The sequence below is a fragment of the Papaver somniferum genome, chromosome 5 (assembly GCF_003573695.1).
Source record: "Papaver somniferum cultivar HN1 chromosome 5, ASM357369v1, whole genome shotgun sequence".
NCBI classification, from domain to species: Eukaryota; Viridiplantae; Streptophyta; class Magnoliopsida; order Ranunculales; family Papaveraceae; genus Papaver; species Papaver somniferum.
This window is the reverse complement of record NC_039362.1, coordinates 171,169,459-171,188,535: the sequence shown is the minus strand read 5'-3', so window position 1 is coordinate 171,188,535 and position 19,077 is coordinate 171,169,459. Positions and strand designations below refer to the sequence as shown.

Below are 19,077 nucleotides of genomic sequence, written 5' to 3'. Positions count from 1 at the left end.
TGTGGATTTCTTCGCAGAGAAGAGCCTTATCTTTGCGTGTGTTGTGAAGTAATTTTACTGGAGATATTGATTTCTTCGCAGAAGCTTTCTTTTCAACTTGTTCGCCTTTAGAGATTGAAGCACTAGAAGTGTGACTTATATTTATCTCCACCCTCAACAACATACGCAGGGATGATGTTCTCATTCGCATAGCATGATATTTCCTTCCCTTCTATTTGGCCATGAAATTTTCCCCCAAACTTTTGTTGTAGATCCCCAGATCTAAATATTAAGAGTAAGATTAGAGAGTTAAGAGGAGGAATTAATTGTCCTTCTGATGGTAATTGTGGATGTTCTAACTGATTTCTATCCAACGTCTTCTTTGAATTTGATTGTTGATGTGGTTTGTTCAATTTCATCTTGTTCTTCGATTTCCTCATCAATACACCATTTTAAGGTATTAGCAACATACAGTATATGTTGCTAAACAGGGTCGAACAGGCTTTCGCTGTTGCTAATGACGGTGTCACAATTTTTAGCAACGACAAAAGCTTTGTTGCGAATCCCGGTCAGCAACGGAAATTCGCAACGGAACCGGCCGTTGCTACATTTTTTATTAGAAATAACAGTCTGTTGTTGCTATTCTGTTGCTAATTATAGGAATACCCTTACCCGGAACTAGATACTGTTGGTTCTGGTTCTAATTTATTGGTTCTAGTTCTAATTTAGCAACAGAACACTGACGTTGCTAATTTTTTGCAACCACAAAAAAAAGGTCAAGTCTATGTTTATTGACCTAGTCAAAATTCATTACCCCACATTTTCCCCCCTGCAATTACCCATTTCCCCATAAACATCCACACAGATATACCAACTACAATGGCAATACAAAACTGATACAAATGTAGTTGAGAATCACCACTGGTAATATTATCATAAAAGAAAGGATTCTTCAATTGAGTGTACACAAGTAAACTTATGTATGTTGTGACTGACATACAATATTCGATCTATGTTGATGTTTTTAAAATGGATGGGTAACCTAGTTTGTGTCAACTGACAGAGGCATTGAAAAACAGGGAAAGAAAGACTAAATATCACCATAAGTATCACCAGACTCCGCTTGCTTAACCAATCTTCTCAGCAAAGATTCAACTGATTCTAAAATATCACCAGAGTACTGCTTTTTGACTTAAGCCCAAATACCTGCATAATAACCAACTTGATGTTTCAGTACTGATGTAACAAATAAAAGACTAAACCACAAGTCAAAACCATGTAAAGCAAATATCAACAAACTCTGTTATAAGTGAAATAAATGGAGATGTATGAGAATAAAAGAACAATAATACAGTCTCTATTGTGCCAGAAGCATTAGCGGACAAATAATGAACAATAATGTCTAAATTTTCAATTTGATGTAGCAAACCGAAATAATGAAACATAAAGTTATTGTTATAGATGCTATCAATCATTCCTGGACCAGGCTCCCCAACCCCACACACAAACACCCTTACCCTAACACATGCATTGTTTAAGGACTAAATCTATTTTATTTACAAGAATACACTAAATGCCTTTACCTTATTCACCTTTGCCAGGAACGCTGTTAGGAGTGCAATCTGCTGATGGGGATCCTACAAGAACAGATTCATATAGAGTTAGCTAATGCCCTTGTTTTCTACTTGAATAGATATACTGGACCAGAGAGCACGAACATTAGTAAGAATTCAAATGCCTTTTCAGCTCATACATAAGACTTTATCAAAACATTCAAGTGCATCCCAAGAAATCACTAGGCTAGCTATGAGGACAAATTGGTCAGATGGAGATGATCCACGGATTGACATGTTACTGATGATGAAGTAAATGCAAAATTGCCACAATTTCGATCAAAAATTGGAAGTCCCACGTTTAGAATTGTTTACCTAATCCAAAGGAATAGCTACAATCGAAGGGTTTGGTGTGAATACCATATCAAAAACTATGATACAGGACAGTCAAGGCCAAAACGAAAAAGAAGAACAAAATAGCGCACAGATGAATAATGTATTTCAAGATGATCTTTAGAGGAAAATAAGAAACAACACATGTGGAGGTCAACGCAGATTCTTATGTTGGCTGACTTATAAACACGTATACATGGAGGCAGTACAATGATAAAAGGACTTCATGCATACTTAGTCGGTACTTCATAAACAAGAAAAGTGAGAGGAAAGTATAACACACCCTGCATACAATTCGAACAAGGAGATTATGAAGAATCCCCATGTTTCAGAAGATGTAGAAGATCTCATTGCAGAGGGAAATGAGCAAGTCTCAATCACTTTTCAGTGCACGAATGGAAGCAGATTTGTCAACATCCGCAATAAAACTTCAATTTTCCAGCGTTCTCTTTCACCAAAAGCACGGAGATGTGATTCCATAGAATTTTCTACCCCTGAGAGAGGAAAAAAAATCCTTTCAGTATTAAACAATACTGATCATAAAGTTTTATGATGGTAAGGTTATCATACAAAAAGCTTACCTCTATGTGCATTTTTAGTAAAGTGATCTCACTCTGCAGTCATTTAGTTCATGTCTTTGAAGCTCCAATGACTGCTTCAAATCTTGTACCTGAAAGAAGACCATAATTACATTATTTATAGTGACTGAAATTTTAGCTGCTTCGAAAAATACGTACCAAGTGAGACTACTTGAAGCTCTCGGTCCTTAAGATATTTTTGAAGAGCTTCCAATGATTTTGTTAGTGCCATAATTTGACCGTCAGCTAAATCTTTGTTTTTCAGTAAAGAATCCATCTAAAGATTCATCTTTTCCTTTGCTTTTAGTAATGTGTCATTTTCTCTAAGAATTGAGATCTTCTCCTGCAATACAGGAGGTGAAATAACTATATGCAGAGTCGAGCAATCAGCATGTTAAAATAGGCATAATCAGGTTATAAAATCAACCAACAACTTAACTATTTAGGCAGATGACTGCGACTGCTAACAACATGTTTCTGACATACTGGCCTTGCACTCTATGGTGAATGTATTCAGATTTGTATCTGAAAATTATCCATGTACCAGTTTGATTAACAACATCTTGCTTGCTTTAACAATTCTAAGCACATATGGTCGGAACAAGAACTACACCTTGCAATCATAGATGCAAGCTCACCAAAAAGTTTATCCTGGTCAATTAACAATTTATCGAATCATCATTTAAGTTCATACCTCAACAGCCTCAGCGATGGACGATAAATACTGATAATAATAATGCCGCAAAGCATAAGGTACACAAGCAGGTGTCTTCTGCGAAATATCAAGGTTTTGGTCTGTAACCTACAAGAGGGGTATTAAGTCAGTAAGTATATCTTCTTACAATAAAAATGAAAACAAAACCACAATTCAAATAAAAATGGCAGAAACAGCCAAGAAATGATGGAAAACTATATCACTCAACCTAAGTGCACTAATGATGCTCCATTGCGATGCAAATATACTATTTTGGAATCCTATGCAAGCAACAACGATGAGGAGAAATGGTAAAATAAATTTGTGTATGCAAATGAAGATAAGCTTCACATAAAGTGAAGAAAGAAGAAGAGTAAGCTTTTTGTGTTCGCCTTGTAAGGTGCCCAACACCGTTGCTGCTTGCACAGGATTGATAATATCAACAAAACACATGACAAGTGGATCTCCTCCAGACTGCAACAAACAAAACTAGCTTGAGACCACGAATAGGAAGATAAAAAATTTAACTATGTACAATGATAACGAATTAACTTACATGACGAGACTCCTTGCTCATAGGTGTTACTTCTTTAAAACCTACAAAAGGAGCAAGATAACTGCAAACCCAAGTGAAGGTCCATCAACTGAAGATGATATATGAAAAAAGCGTCCGGAGGAGGAAAAGTTCTCAATAAACAAAAAAAGACATGAAGATAAAGTCCGCTGATAAAAAGGATACAAGAGAATTCACGTTTTGTACAATTTGCAGGCAACCATTCGACAAATAAAGTGTTAGATGCATCTGGATGAAAAACATATTTTGGATGAAGCCGTTTCTTGCATTTTCTCAAATTCATTGAACCTGGATATAGCAACTACGCTAACCCTGTAATAGATCCAAAGCAATATATACTACGCTTGATAAGAAGACGACTTTCATCGATGAATGGTAGTTTAGGGATACCCTACAAAAAGAGAATCTCGAATAATTGGTATAAATGAGATTTTAAACTCTCTCAAAAACAGATATCAAGAACCCAAATATCCAGCTCTCTACACAAGAAATTTAAGAATCTAACCTGCCATGCAAACCTCTTTCCAATCTTAACGACTTTAACACTACGTATTTTTGAGACCATAGAACATACCAGTCGGATAAAAATCAATAATCGGTGAAGTTGGGTCGCTCATCAATTTCCTATAATGCTCAGGTAGCGCAAGGGAACTGCACAAACACTGGGACATCAGAAAAACTATAATCTAAGAATATCTCGAGCAAAGGAAAAAGACACTGATATAACCTTGCAGATGGAAAGACACCCATCAGCTGATTGAATGGTTTGAATGGTGAACCTAATTCAAAGCCTATCTGCAGCTGGCCGAGATCCTTGATATCAGAGGCAAATCTAAATGACGGAGCTTTCTAAATGGAATTGAAAATCATGCAACTCAGTAATCCAGCATAAGAGACCATACCAAATATCCAAAAAAACACTCTTATGTAATGAAATGTAATTTCACTTACTCCTCAATTACGCAAGTAACGATCATAATCTGAGCCAATGGCTTCGGTATCACGATTCGACCACATCTTTCATCCTCACGGGGACAATAACAGGGCAATTCATTACCAGATGAATTATCTACCATTCATCACAACACAAAAATTAAAAAACTAGACCAGTTCATCAATCCATACACAAATCTCCATGAACAATGTTATAAAAGCTTAAAATACACAGAAAAAATTAACCCCCAGTCTACAAAAACACTAAGTATCAGGGGAAGTATGAGCTCCAATAGGCTACAAACTGAATCATGCAAAAATCAGAATAAATGCTAACTAATTCTATTTTTGACATAACTAATCCCACAAAATTACATTAGACAGTAAACTGAAAAAACCCTAATTACAGATACTATTTTTTTAGACAAAGATGAGGAAATAGAACAAAAACAGAAACAAAAACCAAAATCTAACTTATCATGATTTCTTAGTTATTTACTCAAATTGAAAACAAACCCTAAATCTCACAAACCTTAAATCGAAAAAATTGTACCCAAATCAAAAAACTAGAACAAAAACATGACATTATTACCTGATTATCAGATCGATGCTTCCAAATGTCACAGATGACCTAAAAGCTCAGATCAATGCTTCCAACTGCAATATAAATTCAAAATGAAATCCATTAGCAAACATAAACCTAAACCCAACATATACACAGAACAAAACGATTATTACCTGTTTATCGAACTAGGGTTGTTGTGGTTCAATCGATTTTGTGATAGGGTATCTGAAGCTGATTTTGATGACTTTATGCTCTTGATTAAGAAGAAGTCAATTGAAGAAGAGACCAGGGTTTGCTTTTGAATCTAAGATGGGGTCTTAAGAAGTTCAGAGCTTCAGCTCGAAGAAGAAAGAGAATGAAAAAAAAAATGGCTCAGAAATCTCTTAAGGATGGAAAGATAAGGCGGATAATGCTGAAGGGTGGAAAAAAAGAAGAGTGCTTGACCAAAATTTGACTTGGGCGTAAACATAGGTCAAAGTGTTCCCACCACACACGTGCTTCGCATGCATGAACAAATAGCAGTTGCTAATAGCAACCGAAAGCTCGCGGTTGCGAAGTTAGCAACAACACCCCGCCGTTGCGAAATATTAGCAACCGAAATTAGCAACGAAAATTCGCAACGGCATTAGTGTTGTTGCTACTCTGGGTTGCTAAAACCTTAAAATTATGTAGTGCATATTCGACTCTCTTCCTGAACTACTAAGGTGCGTTTGTTTTTTCTTTCACCAATTTTTTTAGAACTAGTTGTTGACGTAACTTCGCATCGACATCTCTCTCTTCCAAAACCAGTCGGGATTTAATCAGTAGATCCAGCGAGGTCAAACACTAATCAGTAGCTAACTTCTTTAATTTTCTTCAATCCCTGTTTCTAGCGCCAAAATGTAGTTGCAGAAATCCTACAACACACCCCTTAGAATATTTTCTAGATCTAAACATAAAAATGATGATAAGAGTGCTAAAATTGTAAACGGACACAAGAATTTTTTACATGGTTCGATCAATATGATCTACATCCATGATTCTTCACTATGATTGTTGAGGTTACATTAATATTACATTTAGAATATGCATTAATGGATGGATTCTTGGTAAAGCTCTAGATCTAGGTTGGAGGAAGAAGAAGGAGATAATAATAATACAAATTTTGTTTTCTCTCTCTACACATGTGTTCCCTACAAAGTGTATGTCCTCCTCTTCTCTCTCCTGCCTTTCTCTTTATATACGTGTTTACATAGTGGATGACAGCTAAGATGTAGTGGAGTACAACTAATATTGTCTCATTCTCATGCTAACTTCTGCCTCATACCTGTGCTAAATTCTCTCACACTGGTGCTACGTTCTCGCACGGTCTTGATGTTGATAATGACACACACTTGATATATTGTGCGATATTTTGATCCTACAGTGGACTTGACTCGGGCCATCAATCACACATTGACATACATTTACTTTTGCTTTTAAGTTATGCAAAAATCTGCTGCCACTAGTTTCCGGATAAACATAGTATTGATTCTAGCTAGCTGATATAAGACATCTAAGAGACAAACATTTTCGCATTTCCCATGTTTTACAATATTTTAGCTACAATAGAAGGCTAAGTGGTCCTAAAATTCCTTCCCATCTTAGTTTATCCTCACTGCAATCCAGCAATTTTGAGGTCCACAGTCTTAAAAATGAAAGCTCCTGCAAGAACCTATTCTCATGTTACATACGTACCATGCACACGGACACTCTTATTGGTACTCATGAACTCCCCAATTCCAACGTCAATTACTTGTTTGTAATATGTTCACAATGTAATCGGACATGATATTTGTGGAACAACCTGTTAGTAATATGTTCATCAAATCAAAAAATTCATACATTAAACTGAATCTTGGACATGTATTTCCGAACGGTATAAATTGGTGATTGCAACGATAAGGTCACACCTTTTGTAGCATGGAAATTATGCCATCAAAATTCGTTCCATTCGCTAAAGCACGCCTTGCTGCTGCCTGAATCAAAAACAAAAAATTTAACAAATTCATGTTACACCGTAGTCAGCTTAACTACTCTAGCTAATTCAATGATATCAGCGCCACAAGAATCAAGAACTTTTAAATCTTCAGCTGTTGTTTGAAGATTTGGATCCCCAGCAGTTATGTACGATACGAATGACACCTTCATCAAAATTCATGTACACAGAAAAATGTATTAGTTTTTAATGTATATACGTGCTCATAAAGTGAACTACTAATTAATTAATCAACATGAGCTTATATACACTTTGCCTTGTCTTCTTAGTTTGGTGAAGGTATGAGTGATACTATGACTAGTTGTTGATAAAACAGTTGTTTGTACCCGAAATTATTTTTGGGTACGAAACACGATTGAATCGATGATTTGATTGTATAGATAGGGTTAGGAAATGAATTGAAGAACAAATAAATGAGAAACAAATTTAACGTGGTTCGGCAAGATGTGTCTACGTCCACGGGGAATGATGTTTTTTTGATATGAGAATTACGATGGATTTTTTTCTCTTTGCTCGCCCTCCTGTCCCCTCTATCAGGTGTCCCTATTTATACAGTTGAACACCTAATTTCGAGATAAACTTAAATGGCATTAACTTTTCCCAGCATGCCTCCTGACATTAATCTTGCATGAAACTGCCCTGCATGCCTCCTGGTATTAATCCTGCATGAAACTGCACTGCATGCCTCCTGGTATTAATCCTGCATGAAACTGCCCTGCATGCCTCCCTGTATTAATTCGCTCTGCTGGAAGACTGGAATGACTGGCTGATATGCATAATGTGTTGGCAGTATGGATGGAGGATTCCTCCTGTGGACAGTGCTGAGCAACCTGCCCGGGGGAGATGGCCGGGAACTTACCCGGGGGACATGCCCGGGAACTAGTTGACATTATCGCTGGCAACATGACTGGAAATTGGTTAGAGGCGTGACTTGCAACTTGACTTCGACAGTTGACCAATGGTTGACTTTGACCATTGACCGGGCGTTGACTTCATGGATCACTGGATTAGCTGGTAGCTAGTTCAGTCGGTGGGATGGTAGCAGGCTTGGATGAGGGCCAAAAGGTAATTTAAGTAACAATTTGACCCATTATGTGACATTTTTACTCATGGTAAAAACAATAGTGTTATTATTATCATAGAAAAAAGAATCTTGATGAGTTGAACTACTCTTAACCAGAAATTGTCAACTCTGATTGTTGTGACGATAGCGAAGTTGTTTATTCTTGTAATATTGATGCAGAGGTGAAAAAATATACTATCTCCGTCCCTAATTAGATGACCTAGTTAAAATTTACTAGTAAATTTAGAAATGATTAATCTTTCAAACTACACAACGGATTTTCGTAAACTTTGTATCATCGGAAAGCATTTTAAAACACCGATCTGATGAATATAAATATGGCTATCAAATTTTACATATTTCTTATAATAATACTAATCTATCACTTCGTTTATTTATGGTATATATCATCTAATTAGGGACGGAGGGAGTAAGTATTTTTTCTGAGTGAGACCTCCATATATATATAGTTTAGAATAAAAAAACAAAGAATAAAAAAAAAGAAAAAAAAAAGAATAAAAAAACAAAGGTGCTTCAGTCCTAACTTCTGAATTTCGATTGCAGGACTTGAATGTTCTACTAATGTAACGTGAAAAAAATAATTCTTGTACATTTTTCGTTCTTAATAAAATTTCTCTTCCAATAAAAAAATATGTAACGTGAAAATGATCAAATAAAGATATTTATTATGCTTCAAAAAAAATAAAATAAAGATATTGAAAGCGTACGACTACCAAATAACACGCAAGGTCTGTATATATAGCTCCTGAAAAAACATGGCCACGAGACATATCATGTCATGCTTTAATAATTGACATGCATTTACTTTAGAAGAAAAAAATTATGGCTTTCCATGTTTTACATCATCAGCTATGTACTAATCGAATAAGTAGTACGGTGGTCCTCAAAGATGGTGGAAGCTGCATTAAGTGATTGCCGGGGTTTGATTGAGTATGCAATTGAGACGTCCATATCGCTATATATATAAAGGGAAAATCGGGAAATGATGTCCTGGTGTAATGTTGGAAATCTGTCCCAACATTTAAAAATGTGGAAAAATGCTCCATTTTATTAAAAATCCAGTTAAGTCACATGTGTGAGCTCGCACACACAAAAAAAACGATAAATACATCCTTCAGAATTTAGGTCAGGGGTTTAAAATTCAGAAATTAGGTTTTAGGGTTTAAGGTTCAGGTGGTGGTGATGGCGGTTTTAGTGGTGGTCCTGGTGATGATGGTAGCCTTACACATGTGACTTAACTGGGTTGGATATCAATGTTAACGAAATGGAGCATTTTTCCAACTATTTTTAATTATGGGGCTGATTTCCAGCATTGCACTCTATATTGGGACATTTTTCCAAGTTTCCCATATATCAATAAAAAGGTAGAAGACGATTATCGAAGAGATTGTTCATGGTACATGGTGAACCAACGATATAAGGACCTTGACATGTAAGTGACAAATACAGATAGATGGATTGGAAGATAATGACGAGAATTCTAGCTAACATTTATACCTGATGACACTAAGATTGGAGTGACAGAATTCGAAAGTTAATATGTTACCAATTATTGTTTCGAAATTTTGATACCTTCACTCATAATCCTATCAATCGGTATAGGCTGGAGAAATTGGGTGAAGTGTCCAAATACTTTTAGAACATGGTTTTAATGGACGAGTAAAAATTAGTATGGGTGAAATGGACACCAGAAAAATAGCAAGAATGAATCTAGATTCATCCTGATTTAAATTTAAAAAAATAACGAGGGTGAAACTGGATGCATCCTGATATAAATTAAAAATAAAAAAAAATATTTGAAAATGAGTAGGATGAAACTGTTCACATCCTGAATATTTTTACATTCTCGTCCATTTAAACAGTATCAAATTTTATATATCTTTTTCACCCAAATATTATCATTATTGGATTAATTGAGCGCATAGCTGACTTTTCATCTACATTTTCCGCATAAATCGACTTTCTTTAACTTTTTCATTCATTTCTTTTGTTGTCTCTTCATCATCAATATGTATATATGTGTAATGTCTCCTTAAATTAATATAAAGTACTGCAAACCTTTAGAGAAAAGAGATTTATCCGTAGTTGAGTATCAAATGCAAAGCTAATTCAGTTTTCGCCCGACTGACTTAAACACTTGAAAATCAGAGAATGAAAAATTAACAACAACAACATACGACTACCTCTTTACCGTCGATGATACATTTCTGTGTAATACGACTACGGACGCCTCTACTTGTCTGTCTTCGTTCAAAAATAGTGTACATGTAGCTCGTGAAATGTAAGTAATAATAAAATGTGACAAAACTTGTGGTACAAAAACCCCATTCAAATGTTGGGATTTATTAAAACTCCATCTTAAATTAACTTATACAAAAATCCCAAAATTTTAAAAACTTATATAAAAACCCAAGATTTCAAAATTGGTTTCATCAAATTTTATGATGAAACCAAAAATTGGTTTCGTCAAATTCTATGAGATTTCATCAAATTTTATGATGAAACCATCAAAATTTTGTTTTTTGGGGTTTTTGTGTTACTTTTAATTTGGCGGGGTTTTCGTGGATGGATAGTGACTCTTTTGGGGTTATAACTCGCGGACCATTTAAAGATCCAAATCTATCCCATTTGATTTAACCTTTATTAGGCATAGCAATTCTTAACCTAGATCAAATTAGCACTTGCAAGTCATCATATTTATCGAAAAAATGTTGACCTGACTCGGGGCATCTGGCACCAGTTTCCGGTTAAAAATTCTAGCTAGCTATTAGAGCCCAACAAACATTATTGAACACAAGTGGTCCTAGCAATTCCTTTGTTTTGGTCCCCTGCCTGCCACTGTCAGTGCCATGAATAAAAAGTTCTTTTTTATTTTTGCAACCCACAACTCCAGACTCCAGAGAGTTGCAATCAGCTCAGTCTCGGTAAGATTTTTTTTTTCTTTCTTTCGGCTGCAGCAGTGCCAGTGGATTCCAAAGTTATTTGGACTTCGGAGAGATGAAAGGGTTAATTAAGGTTGAAACAACTGCATTACGTGATTGCTGGGGTTTGATTGAGGATGCGATTAATAAGTTTGAGACGTGGATATCTTCTATAGCCGAGAAGGAAGAAGACTTTAGAAGAGATATATAGTTTATGGTATCAGAATCGAAGTAGATGGTGAACGATATTAAAACGTGGATAACTAGTGCATTGACAAATACGGATAGACACGAGTTTAACGTCTCCGTAGGAAGAAATATTCTGTCTTTTATTGATGTGATTGATATAATTGATTTCTGATCCTTTTAAGATTTTCTGGTGTATTTTTCTGTATCGGGGCGTCGTTTTTAGGGTTGAGATTCCCCCTCCATTTATAATTAAACCTTAATTTCGAGATAAACTTCATATTTGGTCACTAAGTCATCCATAAACTTTTAAAATCTTTTTTCCAGGGTTTTTATAATGGGTACAGTGCAAACGGACCAAATTGACATGGTCTAGTGGGTTTGACCAACAACCTTGATTTTAACTGACATGATTGACTTTTTGATGTTGACTGTGATTGTGGATCTTTGACTGACAGACTGCCCTGACTGGAGACTGAACGACTGAAAACATGGATGGAGACTGGCTGGCAACATTATTAGCAACACGGTCGATGACTTTGACGATTGATTAGTTGTTGACTTTGACGATTGACTGGTTGATGATTTTGGCCATTGACCGGTCGGTTAGCTTGTATACTGAGTTAGTTTGGCAGACTCTGTTAGCTACATGGATCCAGTTGGGAGTACTACCTATATTTCACCCTTACAGAAAGCAAACAATTCGAATTTTCTACACTAGTATATTCGTCCCCTCTCTTGTTCCGCTTGTCTGCCAAAACCAACTACTCATACTACCACCATAAGCTACAACATCCAATCAAAACCTTTAGAATAGCCAGTAACCAGATAGTCACAGTACCGGAACATTTATTCTTTCCTCACTAATATTGGATCCCCATCACTAATATCATCAGTACCTCCAAGTTTCCATAAAAAAAATTCATATCTGATTATTATTAGAGAAATATCGAGAAAGGAATATGGAATTTAAAATGTGGTTTTTGAAATATGGAACTAGAAGAACACTGTGTGCATGTCAACTCACGGTAACATTCTTATTTCTCAATAACCTTATCACTGTACTAAAGTGACATTCACGTGAGATGTGAATAAATTATTTGTATTTCAGTAGTTTCTCATAAACATAATAACATGGTCGGATCAGAATATGAGTTGGTGACTGCGCTCAAGCTAAACATTATTCATTGGAGTTCTAACACAGACGCTTTCAAGAACTATTCAGTTGATCAGGTTCTTAATCATTGGGAGAACATCATGATTTTGTAATTCCTTTTTTTTTCCAGACTGGTTGGAGTCGAACTTATTGCTCATTGTAAATAATCTGTAAATACATAAAAATGATTAGTATCCGCGAGTTGGATCCCGCGGGCCATCCCAAAAGCCAGTGTGAGAGAGAGGGGTGAGACCCACACAAAACCCACCCCTATAAAACCTCCGGGTCACCAGGGTTTCCAATCTTCCTCTCTTGTGGTACACACGGCGGGATCCAACCCACGGTGAATGTATCACTTCCGGTAAATACCCTTTTCATGAGAGATTCTCATGTCATACTTTAATATATTTCTGGTACACACAGTAGAAATCCAAATCTATCACATCTCCCTTTATAACTCAAAAGGCATAGCAATATGTAACCCAGAGAAAACAGCCCACATATATAGGACAGATGCGGACTTGACTCGGGCCATCACAAACACACAATTGATATGCATTTACTTTTGGTTTAAGACATCTGCTGCCACTAGTTTCCAGATAAACATATTGGTGATTCTAGATAGCTTGATAAGACATCTAAGTGACAAACATTATCCCATGTTTACATTCTTAGCTACAATAGAAGGTCCTAGAATTCCTCGCCATCTTAGTTTATCCTCACTCCAATCCAGCAATTTTGAAGTCCACAGTCTTAAAATGAAAGCTTCTTTTGATTTTTTCTCGATCCCACACTTTAGGAAGAGCCACACTTAATTGGGAAGGTACTCGTACAGGGAGTGCAGCTTTTAGGGATTTGCCAAAGGTTTCGAGTTCTTTGAGCCCTTCCTCGGGAGATTTCGCTTCCCCTAGCAATCTCACCAAGGCACTACCAACAATCACACCGTCCGCTCCCCATTCTCCTACCTATACAATACAAAACATAACGATGCATTAATTAATACCGTCTATAATATATATAACTAACAACAAGTCAGGCGATACCATGTCTTCTGGTTATATCAAATGGTTGACAACTAAGTAATATTTGAAAATCATCATAAGCAGATGCATTTGGCATCATTATCTATATATACCTGTTTCGCATGCTCTGGTTTTGATAAGCCAAAACCAACAACCACGGGCTTAGTCGTAGCCTGTAATAGTAACAATAGCGTATTCATTGAGATGGAGAAAAAATAAGGTGGTCATCTGAACAAAAAGAATGTTTAGTGTTAATGGTACGTTACCTCCTTAATTTTTCGAATTAGATCTTGAACTTGTGAATTTACCGTTGAATGGGGACCTGTAACTCCCTTTGAACTAATTAGGTACACAAATCCTTGTGAAGCTTCAGCAATGGCTTTCATTCTCTCTGTTGGTGTATCGGGTTTGGTGAGCAACACCTTTAGATGCAACACGAATACTCCAAAGTTAAATACAAAACAGCAAATGCACTTTAAGGTTCAAGTGAAGATGAGAGAAACATATTTAGTACTAGTTCAATTTTTTGGTGTAATGTTGCATCTCTTATCGCAATTGCAGTTTCTTCAAAAGAAATATCTGGAACCAAAAGACCTACAAGTAACGAGAACCTATTCTCAACGATTTTGTATGTACATACTAAAAAATGGCAAAAAGAGAAACTGAAAACAAAAGAAGAGTAGTCCTTGGAGTAAATTACCATGCACACCGACACTCTTGATGGTACTCATGAACACCCCAATTCCAACATCAAGTACTGGTTTGTGATATGTTAAGAGCATCTCCAATGAGACAACGAAGAATTCCTATATTTTGGCCACATAGGATTTTCAGAGTTTTAACAAGAAAATCTTTTCCAATGGAAACTTTAAACACAAATGTGGGGATGATGTGTCAGGTAGTTATTCTCACATCCTCTGCTCCATCCTCTGGTTTTAGAGGTTTCCTTAGAAGATGTAAACATCCTAATCATCAAAATCAAAGGTTATTAATTAAGGAGTTAGATATTTAGGTTTCAAATCAATGGTTTAAAATATCTTCAACTAATATATATGGTTTATGGTTGGAGATGGATTTTTGTTCACATCCTTAAATTAGAGAAATTTTTTCTCACATTCATAAAAAAACTAGTACACATAGGATGCACACCAAGTTATCATTGGAGATGCTCTAATAACATAATCGGAGTCGATATTTGTGGAACAACCTGATAGTAATTTGTTCATGGAAACAAGTAGAGATTTCGTATCAAATTCATACATTAAACTGAATCTTGGACATGTATTTCCGAACGGTTTAAATTGGTGGTTGCAACGACAAGGTCACACCTCTTTTAGCATGGAAATGATGCCATCAAAATTCGTTCCATTCACTAAAGCACGCCTTGCTGCTGCCTGAAGCAAAACAAAGTAGTTTACAGCAGCAAGTTTGTGTTTCCGAACGGTTTAAATTGGTGGTTGCAACGATAAGGTCACACCTCTTGGACATGTTTTCTTTAGCTTTTCATCTTTCTTTTTCTCCTGTTGATTTCATTTCGTCGTCATTTTTGTTGTTTTACACAAATTAGGTCAGAAAAATGAATCCAGTTAGGTCAGAATTTGCTTAAATGGTTAAAGTGAAGAAGAGAAGAAGGTAAAATCGAGAATCAGGGGATTATTTTCGCTACGAGATGAAGAGATTTCTGGGTTTTGAGGGACTTAAGTTTTTGTTTGTGAAATAGAATCAAAAATGATACCGAAACCAAAGAAAATAGGCGGATATAGGAAAATAGACGGAAGAGTGATTTAGACAGTTTAAGTAAAATATGGTTTATTTGTTTTTTTTTTTTTTTTTATTGGGTATATTTTAGATGGATAGGGACCCCTATGGTGTTATAACCCGCGCGTTATTAATGTTAATTAATACGTACGCGTTGAAGTAGTTAATAAAATGGTTTAATGGTTACCTACTTTGCCTTGTCTTCTTAATCTGGTGAAGGTCTGAGAGATTCTAAGAGATGTTGATGAAAAAGTGCTATTATTACCATAAAAAGATGAGTCCTGACTAGTTGAATTAATATTACTAGTACTCATCATAACCAGAAATCGTCTCTGATTGTTGTGACGACAGTGAAGTGGTTTATTCTTGGAATACTGATGCAGAGATGAATATACATAAGTATTTCTTAGCGACAGCTCCATATAGATATTTAATTTTTCGACAGTACTGCACACCTTGAGACTAATTAAGGAAGATTTATCCTTAAGTACTTAAGAATCAAAAGCAAAGCTGCTAATTCAGTTCTAAATTTTGATCTCCGGACTTGAATGTTCTACTATTTAACATGATCAGACAGATATTTGTATAAAATGTACGACTACTGTGTAACATACAAGGTCTGTAATAATATAGCTCGTGAAATGTGAGTAAAACATTAATAGCATTCCATCTTTTACATCATCAGCTACATTCCATGGTATAAAATAAGTGGTCCTCAAGGATGGTGGAAGCTGCTTTACGTGATTGTCGGTGTTTGATTGAGGAGGCGATTGAGACGTCCATACCATCTATACAAGGATGGTGGAAGCTGCTTCACTATCAATGACAAGGAAGAAGACTATGACTATCCAAGAAAAAGGAATCCAAGTAGATGGTGAGTCAACGATATTACGTACAGATACTTGTGTAGATGGATTAGAAGATAGATAATGATCGATGGTGAGAATTCTAGCCAAGATTATACTGGAAGACATGAACATTGGGATTACAGCATTCTGAAGTCTATGTTACAAATTCTTCTTTCCATTTGATACCATTCAATCGTAATACTATCAACTGGAAGCTAGAATAATTAAGATTTATCCGTAGTTTGAGTATATTGTATATATAATTTGAGGCCGAAATACTGGCCTCACATTGAAAGTTAGCCTAAAAGCTTGAATTCTAGAGCTCGTGGCTCCCGACTAATAGGAATGGAGGGTTTTGAGATTTTTTCGTATTTGTTAGCCGTACATAAAATGGGATTTTTTTTTTTTTTTTTGTATCAGTGCACAAAATGGGATAGTTTGTCGATATCCAGGAAATTCCAGATATGAAACCTACTCGCAAAACTAAACGTTAATTCTATTTTCTTCGTTTTTCTATTCTCATCTCTTTTCTATTTTGAAACAGTGAGGAACCAAGATCGAGATCATCTAACAAGTAAACAAAAACGTGGTATAGCAACAGTTGTGACGTCGAAATTAAAACCCTAATCTCCGGTTCTGCTGCCGATCTCCCTCTGCCTATTCTCCTTCGTTTTTACAGCGTAAAAAAACGTCTCCTGCCTCTTTTTTTCTCCCTATTCTTGTTTTTCTTCTTTGGGATTTTACAACAACATCCAGACCTGTTTTGTATTCTTTTTAACTTTCTTCATTGTTTTCTTTCCAGGAACATCCGTGGAGAACAAAGGAGCTTCGGGATGCTTAGTATAATTGTTTGATTTGACTGATTTGCTTCTTACGGGGATTAAGTGGAATAGTTAGATGAAGAAAGAAGAAATCTATGAGAATACAGATTGAAAAGGTTTGTATTTTGCAGAGTCCCTTAAGGTTTTGATTTCAGTATTTTTCCTAAACTTACTTTCTTGCCGCGGCTGATGCCTTTTCTTGTGTGTTTAAATGTTTCAGAGACTGATTAGGAAACTATTATATTTACGTTAGTTCTTGGATCACGAGTTCAAAATTTATGTCAAGCACCATTTTGGTTTTATATAACTTATAATTTTAGGACGAGACAAGAGGAAATGTGGTGACTTGGAGTGATCTTTACTAACTTCTTTGATTGGAATAGAGATTGAGTATTGAGAAGCAATTAAAGATCACTCCACGCTAACAATACTCAATTTATTTTCATTAGATATTGTTCATGTCATAAGCCTTTTTCGGTACAAAAACAAATGCAACTGAGAAAACAAGAAAGTGTTAGAAATAACAAGGAGAACTGATGAGAGGGTAATGTTTTTTACAAAGAGGTAAAGTCTAGCATGACATGTGTAACAATGTGTTCTGAATTGTCCATATTTTCCTTTATTATTCAAATTAACATCACATACGGGCTCCATAGATTGCAGGTTACTATCGAATCTTTATGGCACTAATTCTTAAGACCTTCATTGAAGATCAGTGAATGCACACTAATTTTTCTTAAGAACTTCATTGAAGATCAGAGAATACGAAAATTCCAATTTTTCTGTGCTGTCAAAAACTGCATTTGTATACGAGGTTGAAGTATTGCTTATAATTAAGTTGACTCTTAAAACATTTGTTTGGCGCTCCATTTCACAGATATGAAATGAAGTTCATCCTGCCCCATGGAGCATTGATAATGATCCAAGGTTCTCTTTACGAGGACTTCGATGTTGATGTTCTTATGATCCATCTTCATGTAAGTACTGTTTTAAGATAAACCATCTCGACATTATTATTCGGTATAAATGTTCTTATTACGTGAATTTCTGCAGAAGCATCCGGAAATTATTTGCCTCTACCTACAATATAGAAATATATTGATGTTATGGCGTACACCAAACACCATGGAGTTATAATGACTGATGCACATTCTAAGTATGTTCTAATGTTCTCTACTTTTAGAGGGTATACAATAGCTGATACCGTAGAAATCGGGGAGTTAGTGAGTTATATTCTGTTGCCAATTCATTATGGAGATAGAATCTTCTTTATCATATTAGTTTATTATACATGCAAGGCCCGTTATGATCATATTAGGTATGTTTATCTTGATTATTTTTTGGACATATTGGTTTTTGTGGTCTAATTATTTCTTGATCAAATGAGCGAGGAGCGCTTTCCAGTTATATTTAGTCTTTTGATTAACTTCATGATAATATGTGGTATTATTTGAATATCGTTGTTATGTCTGTAGTTTGTTGGTATCATTAACTTTGTCACTGTTGCTAGCTCTAGCGTATCAATATTCGTGGATTTCTAGAGCTGCCAACCACGCGAAACTCTGGTTTTAATAACAGGTTTATAAATACATTTGAGATAGAGTTTTTTAATGAAAGATAAACTTCATTGGGAAGGTATCTATTGAAAGTTGTTTTTTTGGTATTACTGCTTTAACGTAGTTAGTTGTTTTGTTGGTATTACTTCATTGTTTTGTTGTTTTTTTGCATGAAAGAACTTGACATAGTTAGTGTCCTTTTCCATGGTTCGTGTGATGTCTCTATGATCCATAACTGCGTGTATTTCCATGGATGTATTATTGTTGCCTGATTCGGAGACAGTACTGAACAGTCTGAGCCGCTGCAGTTTTCCAAAGGTGGAAATATTTGCAAAGGTGCCACATTTGATACTAAATGATCCCTATGGTAACATGGTGAATATCTTTGAATGGTTGCATTAGAATAACATAGGAAAAATAAATGCATAACTATCCAAGA

The 19,077-nt window shown here is 35.7% G+C and overlaps 1 protein-coding gene and 4 long non-coding RNA genes across 6 annotated transcripts; all 5 read right to left on the bottom strand.

Annotated features, from left to right (window-relative positions):
- Nucleotides 1-934: 934 nt before the first annotated feature.
- Nucleotides 935-2,408, bottom strand: LOC113278127. Its single transcript, XR_003325308.1, has 3 exons — nucleotides 2,209-2,408; nucleotides 1,563-1,616; nucleotides 935-1,185 (listed from the first exon to the last, which is right to left on the bottom strand). It is a non-coding gene; the product is annotated as an uncharacterized LOC113278127 (long non-coding RNA).
- A 284-nt stretch (nucleotides 2,409-2,692) lies between these two features.
- On the bottom strand, nucleotides 2,693-3,841 carry LOC113278126. Of its 2 annotated transcripts, none has more exons than XR_003325306.1 (3): nucleotides 3,754-3,841; nucleotides 3,198-3,305; nucleotides 2,693-3,028 (listed from the first exon to the last, which is right to left on the bottom strand). It is a non-coding gene; the product is annotated as an uncharacterized LOC113278126 (long non-coding RNA). The 2 variants fall into 2 exon arrangements; XR_003325307.1 differs by lacking the exon at nucleotides 3,754-3,841 and adding an exon at nucleotides 3,427-3,489.
- A 505-nt stretch (nucleotides 3,842-4,346) lies between these two features.
- LOC113278125 lies at nucleotides 4,347-4,770 on the bottom strand. The gene is made up of 3 exons (XR_003325305.1): nucleotides 4,723-4,770; nucleotides 4,499-4,572; nucleotides 4,347-4,422 (listed from the first exon to the last, which is right to left on the bottom strand). It is a non-coding gene; the product is annotated as an uncharacterized LOC113278125 (long non-coding RNA).
- A 1-nt stretch (nucleotide 4,771) lies between these two features.
- Nucleotides 4,772-5,611, bottom strand: LOC113278124. Its single transcript, XR_003325304.1, has 3 exons — nucleotides 5,443-5,611; nucleotides 5,297-5,361; nucleotides 4,772-4,840 (listed from the first exon to the last, which is right to left on the bottom strand). It is a non-coding gene; the product is annotated as an uncharacterized LOC113278124 (long non-coding RNA).
- A 7,449-nt stretch (nucleotides 5,612-13,060) lies between these two features.
- On the bottom strand, nucleotides 13,061-14,668 carry LOC113278123 (tryptophan synthase alpha chain-like). The gene is made up of 5 exons (XM_026527048.1): nucleotides 14,356-14,668; nucleotides 14,170-14,249; nucleotides 13,922-14,077; nucleotides 13,769-13,828; nucleotides 13,061-13,598 (listed from the first exon to the last, which is right to left on the bottom strand). The coding sequence occupies exons 1-5, from the start codon at nucleotides 14,435-14,437 to the stop codon at nucleotides 13,353-13,355; spliced, it is 624 nt and encodes a 207-aa protein (XP_026382833.1). The 5' UTR covers nucleotides 14,438-14,668; the 3' UTR covers nucleotides 13,061-13,352.
- Nucleotides 14,669-19,077: the final 4,409 nt, after the last annotated feature.